Source organism: Gopherus flavomarginatus, chromosome 6 (assembly GCF_025201925.1).
Source record: "Gopherus flavomarginatus isolate rGopFla2 chromosome 6, rGopFla2.mat.asm, whole genome shotgun sequence".
NCBI classification, from domain to species: domain Eukaryota; kingdom Metazoa; phylum Chordata; order Testudines; family Testudinidae; genus Gopherus; species Gopherus flavomarginatus.
In genome coordinates this window covers 49,797,367-49,819,267 of record NC_066622.1, presented here as the reverse complement: position 1 = coordinate 49,819,267, position 21,901 = coordinate 49,797,367, and the positions used below count along the sequence as shown (strand labels likewise).

The 21,901-nt window shown below is 57.1% G+C and overlaps 1 protein-coding gene across 3 annotated transcripts in view; it reads left to right on the top strand.

Annotated features, from left to right (window-relative positions):
- SEMA3F (semaphorin 3F) overlaps positions 1-21,901 on the top strand; it is a 105,175-nt gene that overhangs the window by 68,246 nt on the left and 15,028 nt on the right. For 2 of the 3 annotated variants that reach the window (XM_050958645.1, XM_050958646.1), the window contains 6 exons: positions 734-894; positions 4,640-4,702; positions 6,520-6,639; positions 9,677-9,766; positions 16,928-17,021; positions 19,513-19,632. In XM_050958645.1, coding sequence (XP_050814602.1) covers positions 734-894; positions 4,640-4,702; positions 6,520-6,639; positions 9,677-9,766; positions 16,928-17,021; positions 19,513-19,632 — 648 coding nt within the window. The remainder of the gene's footprint in view (positions 1-733; positions 895-4,639; positions 4,703-6,519; positions 6,640-9,676; positions 9,767-16,927; positions 17,022-19,512; positions 19,633-21,901) is intronic. The other variant, XM_050958647.1, reaches the window with a different exon arrangement.

The following is a 21,901-nucleotide window of genomic DNA, read 5'->3' as shown; positions in this document are numbered from 1 at the left end:
AAAGGGTTGTGGGCTGGGATTTCTTGATGTGAAAGGTGCCGTCGGCGTGTCCAGTGTTAGCCTTTAGGAGAACTAACAGAGGTGGGGGAAGGGTGGGTGGAAGTGCAAAGAGAGACGGGGCAGGGATGGGGTGGCGCTGCTCAGATCTGTCCTATAGGACAGTGGCCGGCGGGGTTTAAGGATGGTCAGTCTGCGGAGCATGTTAAACACAGGCCACATGGTGCCAAGGCCTGGATCATTGTAATCCCCATCCCTGCCCAGCCCAATGATACCCGGGCCTGGGTCATTGTAACCCCCTGCCAGCCCTCTCCTTGCCTGGCCTAAGGTGCCTGGGCCTGAGCAGAAGGGCTACTTTATGCCCGTGGTTGATCGGTGGAAGATCAGTCCAGGAGTGAGGAGGGAATGCTGGAGGGTCCTGGCCTGTGGTTCGGGCACTCAGAGCCTGGGGGCCCCTGGTGTGTGGGTTGGGTGCATAGAGGCTGGGATGGCCCTGGCGTGTGGGTCGGGCTCTCAGAGCCTGGCAGGGCAGACCCTGGGATGTGTGACGTAGTCCTATTGCACCCCAAAGCTATGGGGGTTTGAACCTTGTGGCTGTTGAGGCTGTGGTGGGCGTCACAGCCCTGTCTTGCGGGCTGACTAATTCTGAGGCGAGGGGTCATTGCTCTCTTGGATGCCGCTGCACCCAGAGTCCCGCCGGGAGGACCCTGACCCCACCAACTGTGTTTGCCTGCAGAGCTGAAGGCCACCAGCACCGCTCACTTCTTCAACTTCCTGCTCAACTCCACGGACTACCGCATCCTGCTGAAGGACGAGGACCACGACCGCATGTACGTGGGCAGCAAGGACTACATCCTCTCGCTGGACCTGCACGACATCAACCGGGAACCCCTCATTGTAAGGGCCCTTCCAACCTGCCCCCGCCTGGGGGGCCCGCAAGGGATGAAGTGGGGCAGGAGGGGGAAGAATGCTAGGCCCCTGGGTAGAGTGAAGGAGTTGATAGCCACCATCCATCCCCGGCTTTGCCTGGTTCCACCTCATATTGAGTCATTGCCAGTGGGAGACCAGGGCCCAGGGACATGAGACCTTTGCTGGGGACTGTCCTAGTTCTAGTGTACACTTCCCCCAGGACCTTGGCAGGCTGCGAAGCCGAGAGCCAGTCGGGGCCTTTTGCTGACTGACTTAGGAAGCTCCAGCTATTAAATTGATCCCTGAGAAGGTTGATCCTCAGTGATGGGAGCCTGTGTAGGGAGGACAGATCCAATAGCTATGGTCTTGGACCTAATGGACAAAGGCAGAACCTGCCCAATGGCTGGGAGCTGAAGCCAGAGAAACACATATTAGGAATAAGGTACAAATTTCTCTAGGTTGGGGTTCAAAGCTGGCCCATCCCAGTGGTGACTGTCTCAATCCTACGGCCCTTCCCGTCTCTTTGGGGACAGAGAAATGGGCTCCTGTCTCAGTCAGGGTCTCCCTAAAGGCCCCTGACCCAGTGCTTTTTCTGATGTCTCAGCAGAGAGGCCGAGCATTAAGTGGAGACTTGCCCCGTGGGCTGGCTCTGCAGGGAGCTCTCTGAAGATTCCCCATTGGCGCTAGCAAGAGTGGAAGCACTAGAGCAGACGGGGCTCCGATGCCTGTGCTCCTGCGCTGGCTAATCCTGCTCTGAGTGTAGCTGGGCCACCCAGTAAAAACACCAGCCTCCATAGGCAGCCTGAGTACTCCAGTGCAGCTGCTTTCAGTGGCACGGTGTCAGCAGTGGGAGATGGGCAGGAAAACCTCTGAACTGATGAGGCCCTCAGGGGGATGCTCTCACTGAGCGGCCAGCCAGGCACCACTGACCAGCACCAGAGTCACCCCCAGCACGCCCACGCATGGCCATTAGGGTTGCCAACTTTCTAATTGCACACAACAGAACATCCTTGCCCCTGCCCCTTCCCCTTCCCCAAGGCCCCACCCCTGCTCCACCCCTTCTCTGAGGTCCTGCCCCCACTCACTCCAGCCCTCTCCTCCCCCACATCACTCACTCTCCCCCACCCTCACTCACTTTCAGTGGACTGAGGCAGGGTACGAGAGGGGGCTTAGGGCTGGAGTAGGGGGTTGGGGTGCAGGAGGAGGTGTGGGGTGCAGGCTATGGGAGGGAGTTTGGGTGTGGGAAGAGGTTCCAACTGGGGCAGGGGGTTGGGGTGCAGGTGGAGGTATGAGGTCTGGGAGGGAGTTTGGGTGCGAGAAGGGGTTCCGACCAGGTGCAGTGGTTGGGGTGCAGGTTGGGGATCGCTCCGTCCAGGCAGCACTTACCTCAAGTGGCTCCCAGTTGGCGGCGCAGCAGGACTAAAGCTCCCTGCCTGCCCGCCTGCCTGCCCTGGTTGCGTATGGCTCCTGGAACTGGCCGGTATGTCTGGACATTAGCGGAGGCATGGCCAGGCAGCTCTGTGTGGTACATGCTGCCCGTGCCTGCAGGCACCGCCCCTGTAGCTTCCATTGGCTGCGGTTCCAGGCCAATGGGAGCTGCAGACCTGGGGTTGGGGCAGGGGCAGAATGTGGAGTTTCCCTGATCGCTCCTGTGCCTAGGGGCCACAGGGACATGCCAACCGCTGCTGGGAGACACGCAGAGCCAGGGTAGGCAGGGTAGACCTGCTGCACCACTGACTGGAGTTGCCCGGATCCCTTTTCGACTGGGCGTTTCAGTCGAAAACCGGTTGCCTGGTAATCCTAATGGCCGTGTGGTGATGGAGCTGTTGGGGAGGGGAGGATGAGCTTGCCTAGACCCTGCCTCCTCTCTTCTCAGCTCTTAGTACTGCATGTGGGATGTCATGTGGCAAAGCCACCCCCAGAGCATTCCCAGGTCCCTCACAAGTGCCCTGCTGGCCCATCAGACTGGGCTCAGCTGGGCCGTCTCTGGAGAGCTTTCCCCGGCCTGTGGCTCCTGGGGCCTGGCCAACAGGGAGGCATGGAGCAGCAGCAGCAGATTGTAGGTCCATGCCCGAGGTTGGGGAGGGGCTAAGGGGCAGGATATGCTGAGCGGGAAGGCTGCCAGCCCCTCTTGGGTCCTTTATCTACCTCTGGGCCGCCTTCCCGATCTGGTGTCTGAGCTTCAGGGGAGGAGACCAGGAGCAGATTTACCATGAAACAAACCAACAACAGGGGGGTCCCCAAAATGCAGGACAAATATCTGACAACCTGCTCCTGAGTCCCAGCCGGCGGCGCAGCAGGGCTCAGGCAGGCAGGCTGCCTTGCATGCCATGGCTGGTGGCCCCACACCACTCCCGGAAGCGGCCGGCTGCTGCACGCCCCTGGCTGGGGGGAGACAGCTCCGTGCACTGCCCCCACCCCGGGCAGCACATGGAGACCCGCTGCTCCCCTCCCCACAAGGGGCATGCAGAGACATGCCAGCAGCAGCATCGCAGCAGAGCTAAAGCAGCTCCCTGCCCGCTCTGCCTCCCTGCCTCCATGCTGCTTTGCTCACGGAAGCAGATGGCATGTCCCTGCAGTCCCTGGGGGAGGAGGTGTTTCTGCGTGCTGCCGCCGCCCTGAGCACCAACTCCGCAGCTCCCACTGGCCGCAGTTCCCGGCCAATGGGAACTGTGGGGGCAGTGCCTGCGGGCAGCAGCATCCGGAGACTCCCTGGCCCTCCACCACCTAGGAGCCACTGCTGGAGGGGTGTGTGCGCTGATCACTTTGGGAGCCACGCCATCCAAGGTATGCGCCCACCTCCGTCCCCCTCCTGCACCCAAACCCCCAGCCCCAGGCCAGAGCCCACACCCCGCACCTAAACTTCCTCCCAGAGCCTGCACCCCTCACCCCTCCTCCCACACCCCAATCTCCTGCCTCAGCCCAGAGCCCTCACCCAGCACCCAAACTTCCTCCTGCCCGCACTCCCTCCTGCCTCCAACCCCCTGCCCCAATCAAGGCACCTCACTTTATTTTCATGTACTTCCTATTATTTATAGAAGAAGGATGGATGAAAAACGCGAGGGAGGGAGATAAAAGAGAATGTTTTTTTTCTTGGCTTGGTCCCAAAGGGGGTGTTGAAAATGAAGCTGCACACAGGGCCCCACTAACTCTAAATCCGCCACTGGAGGAGATGCCTTCTCCATGGGCCAGAAGTGGAGCCACCACTGGGGAGAAGGGAATTCACTCGCCCCGTCTGTCAGCCCAGGGCAGCTTCTGCCAGCCCCTGGAACACAGTGAGATGCAGGGTCCTGGTTTGTCCCCGTGTGCTGGCCCAGGGCCGCCCAGAGGAGGGGGCAAGTGAGGCAATTTGCTGCAGGCCCCGGGCCCCTCAGGAGCCCCGTGAGTCTGGCCCATTGGCGGTCCCAGTCTTCAGTGGCAGGGGGCCCTTCAGTTCTGCCGAAGACGCAGAGCAACTGAAGGCCCCTTGCCGCCAAAATGTCGCCGAAGACCCAGACCACCGCTGGATGAGTACAAGCGCTGCAGCTCCCCCGCTTTGCCCCAGGCCCCCTGAATCCTCTGGGCAGCCCGGTGCTGGCCGAGCTGTTGGCTGTTCCCGCTGGGAAGCTGGTAGCAGACCCTGGCACGGAGCTCTCTGAGGGGCCCAGGACTCGGCTGCGTGGGTTCAGCCAGATCTAAATTTAGACCCAGTGGAACACCCCAGGTGATGACTCGGCATCTGTTGTTTTGTCAGATTCACTGGCCTGCGTCCCAGCAGCGGATCGACGAGTGCGTCTTGTCGGGGAAGAACAACAACGTGAGTCCTTCTGGGGGCACGCAGCCGGGGGCTAGGCAAAGACACCTGCGGGCATGGAGAACCGGCCCGGGCACTCCTTCAGGGTTGGCTCTTTGAGATCCACACTCGTCGAGTCAGCTGACGGACTACAGGCTGTAATGGTGACAGAGAATCTCCACCTGGGTGCCCTGCACCCCAGCGTTGTGATACTGGCACGTGGTTTAAGAGGCTGTTGGCTCACCAGGGGAACGTGTGTGTGACCTTTCCCTGGCACGTTGCTATGGTAACCAATCAACTATGGGGAGAGGATCCAGGTCGCCTGGGCCTGGTGATCATTCCATCATTCAACCTGCGGGAGGGTCTGAGTTCGGTCCTTGTTGTGTTGGGAGGCTCAGTGGCCATGGCAGGGCGCTGAGAGCTGGGGACGTCCTCTCGTTCCAACGGATGTCTCAGGGCCCAAGCTGGAGAGGATGTGGGTGTGGGGGCAGTGGCACCCCCCAGAAATCTTGCCCATGGGACGCACCTGTGGAGCCATTCCCCCTGCACCGCTGCTCCCAGCACCTTGCCCCCTGAGCCCATGCTAGGCTCAGCGCCAGTCTGCCAGCCTGGCCCACCCAGGTACAGCATCAGTCCCCATCCCTGAGAGTGGAAGTGGAGTGCTCGGGGGGAAGGCCTGGTGCAGGAACCAGCCCCATGGCAGCGGCGATGAGCAGCACTGGCTGCCCCTGCCCATGCAGGTTTGGCCCTGTGGCCCCTCTGCCAAGAGCACAGGGTAAGGAGGGGTAGCGGGGCAGCCAGCACTGCTGCTCCCTGCATCCTACATGCCGTGTGGTCACTGCTGCCTGGGGCACACCCAGGCTCAGGCCAGGCTCCTGCTGGTAGCAGCCAGGCACCACCAGAAATCCTCAGCCCACGCGCCCCGCGGTTCCCGTCAGGCCATCGAACGAGTCTGCATGGCTCCAGGAAAGTGAGGGGTTGGCGGTCACTGAGCTGCTTCCGCTGGAGCCAAGCCCTGCATGCCTGGCAGCCGCCTGATACTGAGTCCTTCCCTCCACTGGTCGCTCAGCTACTGCCACTCCTGCTGCAGGGCTCCCCACCCCCCCACAACAAACATGCCTGAGCCTCCACTCGGCCTCCCAGCTTTCCAACGACTCCTTCCCCAGCTTCCCCCACTGCACTCCCAGGCTTCCCTCCCCCAACACGGAGGAAACAGGAGCTGCGAACAGGATGCCTGGCCCTGACCCTGGGTCGATAACTAAGGAGCTGAGCCCAGCAGGACAGCCAGCCCTAATTGCTGGACTGCTGCATCTCACCCATTCGTAACGCAGCCTGACTGGCCCCAGAATGTAGCCCCAGTGAGACCAGCCCTGGAGCAGAAAGGGGTGGTGCGCCCACTGGTCTGTGCCCCAGAGCAGGGAGGGTGGGGTGCCCGCTTGCCTGCGCCCTGGAGCAGGGCAGGGAGCATTGGCTTGGGGGGTTGCTTATGGCTACACCAGCCCTAGCCACTCCCAGTGGGACTCAGTGTGGGGAGAAAGTTCCTTCCCTGAGTCCCTAGGGTTGGATCAGCTCCAGGCCATGCAGCAGTGTTGGTCCTGACAGTATCTACTGACCCCCACCATCCCTGGGCTATTTGAATCCCTCTGCTCAGAGGAGCCCCAGGCTTGACATCAGGCTACGCCACCCCTCTCGCACCAGGACACCCTCCTGGCTACACGCCAGTCCCCAGCAGCCCTGACATCGGAGGCCTGAGCATGCACCATGTGAGCAGGACTGGGGCGGGCATGGGTGTGCCGAGCATCCTGCGCATGCTCCCCTCTCATTCTTCTCCTGCTTCGCAGGGCGAATGTGGCAACTTCATCCGCCTGATCCAGCCCTGGAACCGGACCCACCTGTACGTCTGCGGCACTGGCGCCTACAACCCCATCTGCACCTTTGTCAACAGGGGGCGCAAAGCACAGGTGAGGCGCCGGGGGGACCACTGCTCAGCCACGCACGCCGAGCCAGAGGGGTGGCATCTCCTTAGCCCCAGGGAGCTGGCCTAGGCATGACAAGTCCTGCAGGCACCCTGGGTGGTGCAGTATTTACTCCAAGAGGCTGTCACCCTGGCTCAGCTTGTGTCTTGCAGTCGCTCTCAGCCCAGTGGACCCTGCGAGAGGCCCATAAGAGGCCTGGCCAAGGTCTCTGGCACAAGGCCAGGCAGCTGCTCCTCGCAGTCTGGAACCTGGGGCCATTGTAGCCAGCTCAAAAGAGGGCACTCATGGAATATAGCAGCCATCTGGCCATCCCGGTGTCTCTGAACTATGTGTGTGGGGTTCGCTTTACATGGATTTCCTTGCCAGGGGGAGTTTTCAGCAACTGATCCCCTTTGGACAGGATCCTTGGGCAGGGAAGGGCTCCATCCTGAAAGCAGCCGGGGGGCCCTGCACTGTGCTAAGATGTGCCATGCCCCTGGCTCTCACTGAAGATCTGCCGGGAGCTTTGCACAGGTGGGAGCTTTGAGGTGAGAGAATCTCTGTTTTGGGCCTGGCTGCCTGCAGAGTCATTGGCGCTGCTCGGTGTCCTAGCTTGGGGAGCTGAGTGGTCCCACCCAGGGGCTGGAATGTCTCTCTCCCCTTGGAGACTGATGAGTTTTGACGGCATGGGGTACATGGGGAATGCAGAAATTTTTGCATAGCAGATGCTCAGGTAGCCATGGGGAGGGAGGGGTAAATGAGAGAGAGGGTTTGGTACATTTCACTTTAGTTTACACCAGTGAATTCTTTGTATGTGTCTAAGACAGGCTCATGCCCCCAGAGTCAAGGGTAGGGACACATATTAAACAGTCAAAAATGAAGTAATTGGGTGCTGCTCCTCAGCTCGGCTCCACCGGAGCTCTGGTAGCGCTCAGCACTAGGTTATTCTATCATGTGCGTACGGAGAGGTGTGGAATGGAGAATCTCAGTTTTTGCGTCGCAGCGAGTCCTGTGTTACTGGAGAGCTAATCCCATGCACGGGTCAGCGCCTCGGTCCCATTACTAAGCCCGCCTGTGTCTGCGAATGGCTTCATTAATACTGCTGCCCCTCTGCCGAGCAGCAGCGGAGCTCGGGGCCTGCGGGCCAGCCTGCCAGTGGAGGAGAAAGCAGCGACACCGAGTGTGGGGAGATTCGTAGTGTATCCACCGGGCCCGGAACTGAGGTGGGCCCAAACCATCCAGGAATCTCGCCCACGCACTCGATTCTTCAGCAGCAATTCGCCCTCCGGACTTGACTCTAGTTAGAGAGGATGGGGCGGCGAGCAAACTGCCCTGCTTCTTGCCACAGCTCCCCCCAACAGAATGTGCATCACAGCACCCAGCCACCCCGGCATTTCATCCAGCTGGCCAACTTGTAAGTCTGGGGAACAGCGTCACACGGTGACACGAGCTGTGTCGTGGACTGTGCCTGGCTAACACCTGCCTTGTTCTGACTGTGTGATTTGGGTTCATCACTCACAGCTGAACGGTCATGCATTTTTGCACACTCGGCAATAAATGGATGCATCCCTTCCTGGCTTTCTATTGGCTGTCATGTGAGGGTTTCTCTTGGCTGCCTGCCTCAGAGGATGGGGGTTGGGACAGAGGGGCTTCCCCACATCCATATCATCCATTCCAATCCAGCTGTGATCCCTGATGAGCAGAGTCTGTGCTGTCCCCTCCTTAGGGCTGTTTAGGGGCTCATGTGGATCTCAGTGCATTTCTCCTGGGGCTGCATCCCCTAATCGCCGTGAGCATCAGGGGCCCTAATGGACCTCGGGCCCTTGCTGTCAGTCTCCTCCAAGAGGCCAAGGAAGGAGGGGATCACTCCCCAGCCTGGGGGGTGGAGGGAAATCTAATCCCACATGCTGTGGGAGTGGGCTTTTCTTTCTGAGAGGCTCCGCCCACCACCTCCCAGGTTTCAAATAGGCTGTGGCTGTTGCTGGACAGGGTGTGGCCCTCTTGTTCATCCTGGGGGCCAGGTGGGCTGGTACCTCCCAGTAGCACAGCACTGCAGTCCGTTGGAGAGAATCCAGACAGTGAAGCTGTGCATAAGGTAACTAGAGAAGAAGGAGCTGGCCCCACGCAGCAGCTTTGTGGGATTGGGATAATCCTGGCTTTCCTCATCATCCTCATGCTTCAGGGCAAGAGCTGGGGTCAGGAAGGGATTTCCCAGCCATGCTACAGAACTGTGGGCTCCATACTATTCCCAGCTGAGACAGGTGGTCTCAGAGGCCAGATTTGCCAGGGCGGCACCTCCTGTATAGCGCCCATGGGCACCGCTGAGCAGGCCTGGATGAGTGTGGGATAAGGACTGGGAAGCCCTGACCCTCCTCGAACCACAGGCCACATCAGGGAATTTGCGGCTGTCCTGACCTCTTGGCAGCCTGGGGTTCTCAGTCTGGGTGTCACGAAGATGCAGCAGGCAGAGCAAAGGGCACGGTTATGTATACTGTGTGGCAGGTCTGAGCCAGCCATGTGGCATTTGGTCACACGCAGTCCCAGAGACAGGGCAGGACCCAGCTCTGAGGGAGCCAGGATTCCCTGAGGTTTAACTGAGGTTCTTGGTCCATCCCCCTGTCCCCGGGGAGGAGAGGGGGGTTGTCACAAAGGTCCACATCTGCTGTCAGTGTCAGTACTGGGCAGCAGGAGGCCCATCCAGTGTGTGCCATACACACACACGTGCCACATATGCTGGCACACATCATGCCCGCACATGCCATCACAAGCATGCTATCATGCTAGCACATGGTGGGCACAATCACATGAGGCCCGCACAATAGCCTGGGCATACTCACAATGCCCTGGGCTCAAGAGCGCTGGCTTTGCCCACAGGGGCACTCTAGGAGCTGGGGCAGGCATGCTGTCTAGGGGCGGAGGGAGTTTCTTGCCCTTCCAGGTGGGCATAACTCCCTCCCGCTGCCCTAGTGCCCATCCCCACCCATCCCCCGGGTGGCCTCTGGCCCCCCCAGCTCTAACTCTCTGCACTGCTCCTTCTCCTCAGGCCTTTGCGCTGACCCAAAGCGTCCAGCCGGGAGGACGGGGAAGCCGAGCCGCTGACTCCTCCCACAACCTGACACCAACAGAACGCAAGGTGGGACTCGCGCTCAGACCCCCCCCAAGGGCAGGAGCCGGCTCCCCTCCCAGGGCGTTCCTGGGCTCCCTAACCTTCCTCCCCCATGGCATGCACCTAACCGCTAACCCCCAGCTGGGCATGCCCCTTGCAATGGCTGAGCTGTCTGTGCCACCACCCAGCACAGAGCAGCCAGTCCTCGCATCTCCTCTCAGACTAACACCTTGCTCCCCTAGGCCTTGCTCCAGACGCTGTGGGGAGGAGGGACACTGTCAGGGGCCCCATGCCGGGAATGGAGCCACTGGCTCTAGATTCCCTTTAGAGCACCGACCATTCACAGGGGTGAGGGAACAGTGGATGTTGGGCCTGATTGTTGGTAGGACCTATCAAAACACATGCAGGCGCTCCCCAGCCTGGCTCTTTAAGCACAGCAGTGCCCATCACCCAGGCAGGAAAGCTGACAACGCTCCAGCTGGAGATGGATTATGTTGTTTAATTGGGAATGGGCCAGATCGGGCGGGGGAATGGGATGTACAGCTCTGAGGCCCTGCTCCTGACAGTGTCTCTTTGACAAGATCATCTTCCCACTGGGCTAGCAGCCAGGCTGGCTCACTGCATCGAGGCAGGGTTAGCCTGGGTTCGCATCGCTGGCTCCATAAGCAGCTTGGGGTGCTGGGAGGAATCAGGAGCTCATGGTCCCAGGGGGAAGTTCAGCTTCTTTCGAGCTTTGATTTTCCCTGAGCAATCCTCCTCCTGTGCCATGAGCACCACCCTCAAGGCTTCTGTTTGAGGGTATCTGCTCTGCCCTCCTGTCTCCGGCTGCCCCCAAAGTCCATTCCAGGGGCTCAGGAATCCAGGTCCTGTCCTTCCCACTCATCCCCCCAGGCTGCCCCCAGAGCACATTCCAGGGGCTCAGGAATCCAGGCCAGTTCTCCCCCGTCCCTCCCAGGGGCTGCCCCCAGAGCGCATTTTAGGAGCTCAGGAACCGAGGTCTGGTCCTTATGTCCCAGTCAGAAGCAGCCAACAGGGGGCGCTGCCAGGCCACGGGAGCATCTCATGCCCCAGAACCTTCTCCATGGGGCAGTTTGCATCAGGGAAGTTATTCTCTGAGAGCCTAGAGACCAAAGCCCACCACAGCACTGATGGGCAGGGGCCAGCAAGATCCAGCAGTGCCCCTCATGCACACATGCTCCTCCTGGGCCCAGAGCACCCCAACTGCCCACGCTTGGCTAACGTCTCTCAGCTGGGACTGAACCCCAACGGTTGTAGATGCCAGTCCCTGTGCAGGTTTCAGACCAGCCACTTCCCCCACCCTCCAGCGGGGTCCAAAGCATGGGGAGCATAGCAGCTGCCTGGCAGGGGGCAGGAGGCACCTTCTGCAACCCAGTAAGGGGCCAAGACACTGACATGGGGACAGTTCCCTAAAGCAGCCATGGGAGGAGGCGGGGCACACAGACCTGGGCACCTGCCTCCCACGGCTGCTTCCTGGGGTGGAGCCTGGTATCCTGCTCTCCCTCTGCTATCCCAGGGCAGGATGAGGGGGGGAGCTCCCCAATTCCTGGGTCTTCTCAGCCCCCCACTCTCCCCCCACCATGCGTATCTCCTCCCCCAGCCCAGCTGCAGTTCAGCTCTCCTCCTTGGCTCCCATGTGAGAGCTGGCTCCTCTGCTGAGATTCGGGGCCTGGTGTGTGACTGCGTGAAGCCCCCCATGGCACATGATTCTCCTCCGGCGCCTGCCTGCTGCAGCCCCAGTCCCATCAGCATCGCTGCATTCCACCAGAGAGGAGTCGTGTATCCCCATCAGAACAACAGCATGCTCCCCACTGGGCCAGGGGCAGCCTGGGCTGGGCTAGAGGCAGGAGCCCCCGTGACAGGCAGACAACAGTTCCCAGGAGGTGCCCCCTCTGCGCCAGCCCTCTTGGGACAGAAAGGAAGAGCTCCCTTTGACATCTTGCCACACTTGCCACAGCTCACTGCTGCCTGCGTCCCCATCATCAGAGAATGGAGGAAAAGCCACAGTGCCCTTTCCCTGGACAGAGAGGCGGACGTCTCGTGGGCCCTCCTGGGCTGGACCCCCCCAGCAAGAAGATGAGGAGTTGTGAGACAGAGAGACAACGTCCTGAGGAAGAGACAGGAGCCTTTGGTCAAGCTCCATTCAGCACTGAACTGGGGCAGGGGGCCATTGAGCTGACTGGATGCCATATCTGTGCCCACAAGCTCTTGGGTAGCACGGAGGTTTAATCTATGCCAGTTTGTAGCAGCCCTAGCACGCCCACAACTTAGCTGGGAGACCCCTCCCCAGTGGCCATGAGCAGAAACACTCTATCGTTGGGCCGGCCCCTGGATATCTCATGTTACCACATCCCCCACTAGCACCAGGCCAAACCCGCAAACTAGCGTTTGCCAATGGGCCTTGGGATTCCCAAATGGCTCAATTTTCGTGAGATTTCGGAAGGGAGTGTTCTTAAAGTGCCAGTACCTGGAGTCAGATGTTTATGGGAGGAACTCAGCTTGCATCTTCTGGCGGTTTTCTGGCCCTCGCTGATGTGCTTGGAAGCATGGATGCCAAAGGCTCCAAGCCCAGAAAGCTCTGAGTCTGAAGCCAGGATATTTGTTTTTTTTAACTGCTGGTTATTCATGAGTAGGTTTTACTTGGTGTGACTGTTCAGGGGATGGTGCCCTTTATCATGCTCTTCATCACGCGGTCTCCTGCTTAAAAAGTTTGTCTCATCCAATCAGGGAGCAGAAAATATACCATGTGGCTTAGAGGACCAATTACACACTTGAGAAACAGTGGCAGCGAAGTTTTCCTGAAGCCATTGTCTGAAAGTGTCTGGCCCAAACGATTGGTCTCACCATTGCAAATAGGAACTCAATTGGGAAGATCAAAGTCTGCGTGAGAAGGAAAACGGGGTTAAATTTGCTGGATGAATTATCCATAATAAATGAGTTGCCCAGCGCTGGGTCAGTTTCCAGTAACCCTTAGTGCAGCTCACCTGCATCATTGAATTGCAGCTGCCGTTCATGCTAGGAGAATGCGCCATAGTGCTGCATATGTAGATGGGGTGCTGTGTGTTTGTACTCAGTGCGGGTGTGGCAATAGCTGTTGGATTGGGATGGTTGGATATACACCAGGGTGGAGGTCGTACGTACTCATAGACTCGTAGACTCATAGCCTTTAAGGTCAGAAGGGACCATTATGATCATCTAGTCTGACCTCCTGCACAATGCAGGCCACACAATCTCACCTATCCACTTCTATAAAACCTATGTCTGAGTTATTGAAATCCTCAAATTGTAGTTTGAAGACCTCAAGCTGCAGAGAATCCTCCAGCAAGTGACCCGTGCCCCATGCTGCAGAGGAAGGCGAAAAACCTCCAGGGCCTCTGCCAATCTGCCCTGGAGGAAGATTTCTTCCCAACCCCAAATATGGCGATCAATTAAACCCTGAGCATGTGGGCAAGACTCATCAGCCAGCACCCAGGAAAGAATACTCAATTTTACCTCAGTCACACTGATGTGCATACTCCCAGTGAAGCTAGTTGTTTGCGTTACCCATTGTCACCGTGCTAAATGCTCTTTTTCATCCCATCCATTCATCCCAGCCTTAATGCCTCTGTATGGTTCTGTGTTATAACAGCACCTCCTGCCCTGACTCAGCCCATTCCACTGAAAGGAGCTGACATGAGCAAGTCCTCAGGTAAAAGAGGGGTCAAGGGAGGGAGATTAATTCTGTCTGATCCAATCCATCTTTAAGACAACTTCAGCACAGCTCGTTTGTGTGACTTCTGAGATGGAGATGAGCTCAGCAGTTAGCTATTTGAACCCTGTGTCTTTCACTTCCAGACCTTCAAATCCGCCACTTCCAAAACAGTTACCATGCTCTGAAGCCCATAACCGACCCTCCTTTTCATCCCCTTGTTAGAGAAATATTCGCGGAACATTCCAACAGTCAACAGCAATTATGTTACCAACAGCTTAGATCAAGCAGAACGTCTGGACTAGATATGGTTAAAATGTTCCAATGGAAAGCTTTTCCATTGAAAAGTAACATTTTTTCATAAATGCCCCTTTTTTTTTTGGTCACACACCACCACCAGCATAATTTTTGGTTTCCAGCAAATATTTTTTTTTATCACACACAAATATCCACCATGCCCTATTTGTGATGAAAGTGTCGATCGCAATTTTTGTTTCCCAACTTTCAGGCAATGAAAAATTGCAGTGACCACTTGGATAAGGGTTTCAATTTAAAAAAATCCAATTTGCAAAGAAAGAAAAAAATGGATCAATTTCAAACCATTCAGAATGAAAACAACTTCAGCGGTTTTCATTCCACTGGTTTTTCAACCAGTTTTAAGCAGGACCGGCTCTTGGATTTCAGACAAAAAAGCAGAAGACACCTTGTCAGGTTATAGGAATGGGTGCGTGACTTTTCCTCAAAACACCAAGACTGGTACCCATGGCTCTCTACTCATAAGTGCAGGAGTGGCAAGAAAGCAGGCTGGCGTAGGGCAGTTGGGCTGGTATGACTTTTCATTCTTGGATGGTTTGTACCATGCTGCCATACAAAATATCACTAGCCAGGGATGAGACACCTTGGACTGCCCAGATATACGGGAACATGGGCATTGCCAGGCAGAATCAGAACCAAGGTCCATTCAGCCCAGTGTCCCATCTCTGACTGACACTGGCACCAGGAGAAGGTGTAAAAGCCCTGCAGTGGGGTAATCTTCTCCTCACGTAGGTCTCTAGTAGCCAGCGATTGGCTCATGCCCTATGTACAAGATTGAATATCCCTGCCAAAAGTTATTGTGGGCATAAGGTGGTGATAGCATGCTGGGTGAGACAAACAAGGCAAGCCCATTGCTGGTGTAGGACTAATATGAGGTGCAATAGCAAATCACATGGTGGTGGGCTGGCTGCCATGGAGATGGCCTGGGAACTTGGAGAGAGTTCAAAGGGCCGTCATCCATTTGAAATCTAGCCCATTTCAATCATGAGTGCAAGGCCACTCCCGGCCCCGCCCCTGCCAGTTCTGTGGTATTACACTCACACTTCCTTCTCTCTTTGTGATGCTTGTCTCTGCCGTCACTGTGGGGGGACATTTGGACGGCTGGAGAAGCTGGCGAACGCCTGGGCTGCATGGAGGATATCACCCTGGTGTAGCAACCCCTGCTGTACACAAGGGAAACCACAACTGGCCCAGAAGCAGCCAACCCAAGTGGCAAGCAGGGTTGGACTCAGTCGGTGCAAATTGCTATTTAGCACTGCGTACACTGGTGCAGCTACAGTGGTGGCTGGCTGAACTCGGGGGAAATCACTAGTACAGACCAGACCTAATTAAATATTGGCCCCATTCAGCAAAGCACTTAAGCACATGCTTAAACTTTACGGTTAAAGGTTAATACTGCAGCCAACTCTCACAGTTTGATTGCGAGTCCAGCAGTTGCTGGAGTATTTGTTTAAACCTTTGTCTGGTGGCGTCAAGAGATTGTAGGAGAGTCTCGGCTTTCATTCAAAATCAAAGACGGTTTCTAGCCATTCTGGTTGCAGAGGAAAGCTTGAAAACATGACGTGTGTGCCCCACAAGCTTGGAAACTAGAAATCAAAGAAAAACAACCCCACAATTATTATTAGGGTTTTTTTAAGCCAATCTCATGATTTTGGCAGGTCAGATTAAGGATTGTTCAACATTTAAAGTTGGCAACACCTGAGTTAAACACATGCTTAATGCCTTGCTGAACAGAGATGCTTTGATGACTTGGGACCTGCTTTATTGGGAAACCAGGGACTATTTCCCAAGTAAGGTCAAATGTACAAAGTAAATAAATTGCCACACTGCCTGGAATGCCATCCTAAGGGGGAGTACTTCCTGGATTGCTCTATTGGTGGGTGGAACTTCCTAGAATGAAATCACCCAGTACTGGTGATATGGCGTAGTGTGAGGGTAGGACATGTAGCCTGGTCTCACCATTTGATCTTCCAACACCCATTTACATAGAGACACTTGCCATCCCCACTTCCTAAGCTTCCTACTCAATGGAGTTTAATTACTAGACAATAATTGTGGTGTCACATGCAAAGGATGAAGGACTGTGGAGGCTTTAACTCATTGCTGCTTGCACTGGAAAGTCATTTCCTTAGCAGCCACTCAGGGGGGCCCTAGCTGGGGTTGCTTCTGTTTTTGTTCTAACCCAGGCTGCCATCAAAAGGCTTGTGGCTAACAACCAGCAGCATTCCTGCAAATCAGTCATTCTGTAGCTGTAATAACATGATGACCTCTCGAGGTCCCTTTCAGTCCTAGAGTCTATGAATTTATGACAGAGGCACTGACTGTCTTTCCTTTGAAACACTAAGCAGGGCCAGGCCTAGTTGATATTTGGATGGGAAATTGCCTGTTAAAAATGAATGATTAGGCCCTTAGCTTTGGGTCAGCGCCTCCGTCGTGGCTGAGGTGCCGTTGCTGGGGGGAGATGGCAGAGTTGTCAGCTTGTGGCTGCTACTGCTGTAATAAACCTGCATGCAATGCTACTCTGCATGGAAAGCCAAGACAAAGGATGGGGGCCCCACCACCATAGATGCCCAGCCACTGACTCCAGCAAGATTAATGGTAGCAACAGAAGGACAGGTGCTGTAATGGGGCGATCGCTGAGCAACCTTGGGCTTGTACAAGGGGGCTTTGTCTAGGCCCACCTGGGAAGGGAACTGTGCACTCACAGCAGCACTGGAGTAACAGCCCCACATCGCTCCACTGTACCAACACATTCTGCATCAGCTGGTGCTTCCAGGTTGCCTCTGGGATGCGCCCCAGCTGGAGTTTAGTGCCAGAGCTGTGAAGCAATAACCATCCCATGACATAATTCCCCAGAGGAGAAGCAATAACCCCCGTGTCCCGCTCAGATTCCTCCTCCTCAATGGGTAATTCCATTCTGCCTCTAACTTTGCCTCCGCAATTCCAACGGACCCAGCATTCTCCATCATTGCCTGCCATTTGGTATATGCAGCATGACTGTGGGCTGCTAAATAGCTGCCGTGCTCCTCCCCCAGAGGGAGCTGCATTTTACTGCTGGGTGAGATGAGGCTTGTGAGTGCTGTGGAGTTATGAAAGCGCTTTGGGCTCCTCTGTCCTACAGAAATAGAAGGGTGGGTGTAATGGGCTCCCTTCTCTCTCTGTTCCAGGATTATATCTTCTACCTGGAGCCGGAGAAGCTGGAATCAGGGAAAGGGAAGTGCTCCTATGACCCCAAGGTGGACAGCGTCTCAGCCTTGATAAGTGAGTCCTTCTCTATTGCAACTGCAGCAGTGCAAGGTGGCCAAGGGGATGGGGGCTGCTCTGGCTGGGCCCTGCAGTGCTCCAGGGGGACACCCAGCTTGTTCTCGGCACTGATTCCAGAGTCATAGTGGGACCTAGACCAAGGGGGCGAAGGGGGTATGGTGGTGCCAGCCATTGCCAAGGCACAAGGCCAGGAAAGGGCCAGAGCAGTGAAGGGGAAATGCAGACAGGGCTTTGCCTGGTCTCCATAGTCGGGAGATGTCTGCAGGGATGACGGTGGAGTAGCCAAGGCCCAGAGGGCACCAGAGCCCAAAGATCCTCACCAGAACCACCTCAGCCAGGGCAAGAAGGTGCCTGAGCCCTCCACCAAGGGACCAGGCAACTGGGAAGGTGCCCAGGCATGTCAGAGCCCATTTGTGGCCTTTAATTCATCAGCTCCGGCCTGGCTGGCATCAGAGGGGCCTGGCTGGTTGGCTCACGGAGGATGCAGCCACTGCAGATAACGTCAGTCCTGTTGGGCTGCTCTGTGCTCCACATCGCCACCGATTGAACCCTCGGTCACCCTCTCCACTGGTGCCATACAACCACTCTCGCTGCCCAGGGAACCCCCAGAAGAACTCGACAGCCACAGAATGCCTGCCCCCTGCTCTGAACCAGCCCTGTTCTCAGTTGCCGGCGAGCCATGCCTTGTGCAGACACTGCTGCACTGCATCTCACCGGACTTGCCACTCCAGCGAGAAGCAGCCACTGGCAGGTTATGGGGAGCTGAAGCCAGGGAGTGCAGGTTGGGGATGGAGCTTCAGAACTCCTGTCCAGGCTTTGCCTGGGACAAGCCAGGGAGCAGAGGCCTGGGGAGCCAGCTGTTCTCTTCCAGGCCCTGGCACACATGGTTCCCCTTGTGTGGACCTGGAATGGCACCCACCTGAAACAGATGCTGCTGGCCTGGCACAAGGCTCCGCCATGACGCTCCATTGCTCAAGGCTGGGGAAGTGTCTCCTCATGAGCTCCCATTTTGTGCCTCCCCTAGGCTGTTCCCCACCCCCTTGAACTAGCAAGTACCACAACTGCATGGGGGTGGCCCACAGACCCCTGCTTTCCCACCCAGACACATCAGAGTGGAGCAGTGGGCCGGCCCCTGGGGAGGGACCTGCACCAATCTGGGTTGAGTGCCAGGGCTGGCTCCATGCCAGGGAAATATTAGGTGGTTTGAGACTAATGTTAAAATGAGAGGTGATGAGAAGCTGTTTAGGACTTCAGGGCAGGTGGCTGCTGAGGGTCTGCTCACCCCACCCTGGAGACATTAGCCTGGCGGTGTTCTGCAGTTCCACTGAAGGTGACTGCCCCCAAGGAAGCCAGGCAGAGATCCGAGTCCAGGACCCAGCAGCTGTGGGGCCTGCAAACCCAGACCTGGTGTGGGGGAGGGAAGGCAGAGGAGCACTTTCACCCGATGTGAGGACTTGGAGGGCTGTGGCATGGCAAGAGGCATGCGGATGCCATGGTGATGGGTGTGGGACGAACCTAGGTAGAACAGAGTGGAAAATGGGGTGGGAGAGACTCCGACAGCCACTGACAAATGATGGAAAAATCCCCAGGGCATCTCTTTCCTCAAAGAGGTCAGATCCATCCCTGGGGTAGGAATGGCCACAGTGAGTCAGCCCTGTGTGCTAGGAGCATCTCCACCCCAACTTCCTGTCCTATTTCTGTCTCCCCATTCACCTCCCATTTCCTGTTCCTCCCCCGCCCCCCTCCAACTGATCAAGCGCAGCCCCGGGCACTGCTGGCACCCTCCTGGAAGGTGCAAGGCCACGGTGCAGAGCATGGCAGCCCTGGTGTCCATGATGCTTTGCCCCTGGGGTGGTGAGGGGCAGGGCTGGCTGGGATGGGGTTGCAAAGGGCAGGAGAGTGAGACAGAGCAATGAAATAACACGGGATGGTATCAATGTTCTGCCATCCCCAGGCCTGTATAGGCAGCAGCTGTGCTGAGCTCCCTCAGGAGCATGGGCCAAAGCTCTCACTTACTGCTAATCCTCTCCCACAGGCCTCGAGGGGCCTCGGCCGCCTCTGATCCTCTCCAGGCATGAGTGTTGCCTTACGCACCAGCCCCTGCACTGCTTCATTCACTGGGGAGCAGCTGCGAAGCAGGGGGCTGGCAACCGGACCTGGGACAGTGCCCCAACCACAATGCCTACCGGGTACCACATCTATGAGCTGACAAGGAGCTGGAGTCCCTCTCCCCAGAAGGGAGATGGACTCCTCTCCAGGCTGCACCAGGGAGCACAGGACGTCCTGTCAGGGAGAGAGCATCAGCCACCCCCACCAATGCCAATCAGCAGCCCCTCCCCGAGCTTCCCCCTTTGGGCAGGGCTTGGGGGCAGGACAAAGGGTCTGCATGAGGAGGGGCTAGGGTGTCCTCAGACCCCCCACAGTCCCCCTTCAGGAATTGCTCCCCTATACATCCCAGTCCCTGCTGACCTCTGCTTTCCACCTGCAGATGAGGAGCTCTATGCTGGCGTCTACATTGACTTCATGGGCACAGATGCAGCCATCTTCCGCACCATGGGCAAGCAGACAGCCATGAGGACTGACCAGTACAACTCCCGCTGGCTGAATGGTTAGTCCAAGGGAGCCTCTGGTGGGGACAGGCTGGCATCATGCATCTCTGGGACGTGGGATGCTGCCCAGGGCCTCGCAGTCTGTATAAAGCTCAGTGGCTGGGTGCCCTCTTGCCTGCCATTCCTGGAGCTTCTCTGGGACTCAGGTAGCATGAGCACTGCATCCAGGGTGGGCCCACACCCCACAAGCACCCAGGAGACCCTACCCCCGGCATGGAGTTGGTGGTGCACCCTGGCTACGGCTGCAGTGTTTCGGGAGAATCTCCATGGCTTAGCCCCAGTAGAAGGCAGTCGCGGCCTCATGCCAGCTTGGCAAGGCTGTGCCAGGTACATTGGGGCAGACTGGGAGGCAGTTTTCCCTTCGCCTGTGGTACGCCAAGTAGAGCTAGTGAAGTTACAGCCCTAGGGGCTATGGGCAGTAGTGGGTAAGGTGTGTTTTAACCCGGGCGATGTGAACGACAAACTTTCCTCGATTTCCCTCCAAGCCCCCGACTTCCCTTCATACCACCTCAGCTTTGTGCCTTCTTCCACGCCACCTCTGTTCTGGAAGCTGCCACTCTCTTCCTTCAGAGCCTGGCACCAGGGCATTTCCACCTCTGCAAGCTGCTTGCAGGGCCCCCTGGAGCCTGAGGCCTGCACATCTGCCCTCTTCTGGTTCCTGTTAGCAGTTCTGCCTCTGCCAGTAGAGCCGGCGACACTGGGCTCCCGCCGCCAACCCGCTCACGGCTGGGGGCATTCATAGGCAGCAATCCCCGCTCTGGGTGTGTTCCCAGCAGTCTTCTGCAAAGACCCATCAATGCATGCCCAGCCTATTCCATCTCCAGCGGGCACTGCAGAGACGCTGCCTGCCTGCCTCCTTGCCAGCTTCTCAGGCACTCCCACCGTGGCAAAATGCTATCAGGGCCCCAGCAGGAATACCAGGCCTCCTGGCCCCAGTCACAGCAGGTCTACACATCCTGAGGGCCTCCCATGCAGAGACCTGCTGTGGAGCCGCAGCAATGCTGGCACCGGGGGCAGTTCTGAGGCTGGGCCCATCTGCTTCCCTCAGCAGTTTTGCAGAATATGGTTGAGTGCAGCTTCTGGTCAATTGGGAGCAGAGAGAGGTTCCACTGCTGCTCCCCTCTGTGCTGGCCAGAACCAGGCTCTAGGTCCTTGGGTGCCCTGCTCGAGAAGCTTGTGAGCACTGGAAATATCAGAGGAGTGAACTGGATAGCCACCATCTTGGCCTAGGGACCTCCAGAGCTCAAACCAGGAGCTGCTACACCATGAGCTAGAGCCCAGGTGTGATGGAGTAGGGGCTGTCTGTGTGGGGAATGGGAGAGCAGGGGAGGACTTTAGGGGATGGACGATACTGGAGCCTGTAACCTGAGCTAGGTAAGGGAGGGGAAAGGTCAACACCTTTGCCCGGGAAGAGGGACAAAGGAAGGGGGTGGCAGGAGGGAAGCAGTTTGAGTTTGGGCTTGGGGCTGTGTGGGCGGAATTCAGGGTATCCTAGCTAGGATCCAAGCACCCTGAAAGCCCAGAAGGACTCGATGGAGGGGTCCTGACTGTGCCTGCAAGCTCTGCTGTAACCTGTGTTCCTGTTATCCAATAAACCTTCTGTTCTACTGGCTGGCTGAGAGTCACTGTGGGTCCCAGGAAGAGGGGTGCAGGACTGGACTCCCCACACTCCGTGACACCAGGCTGGGGCTGTGAGAGCCTCATCTCCTGTGTGGACTGGGCACAGAAAGGGGCCTGAGACCCAGGCTGACCAGGGGGTTACGGCAACCGAGGAGGAAAACAAATCGGAAGGTTGATATCATCCCAGGACCCAGAGCAAAGCAATTGGCATCTGGCTGCATTCTCCCCTCAAAGGCATTGTCCTCATTGAGCAGGAGAACCTGGACACATGTCACACTGGGAAGTGCTACAGACAGTACATGGCCGTCTAAGACCAGTCATTGCCTAGGTCAGGTGTCACAGTTTCATCCCTGACAAAGAAGTGCCCTACTGAAGGGGGTTCTTACTGAAGGACCAGGCTGGTGCTGGAGCTGAGGAGGAACTCTGACCTGTTTTGCCAGGACAGCCCTTCCCTGATGCAGTGATCTGAAAAGGTGAGACCTTCCTCAGGTGCATGTTCCAAGACACTTGCAGATGTGCACCCGGACTCACCACAATTCAGGCCATTAACCCAGTAGCTTGGCAGCTATGGCTCATGGCTCCTTCCCTGGAAAGCAGGCAACAAGTGAGCAGCACTATGTACTCAGCCACCTTCAAACCTGGTAAAAC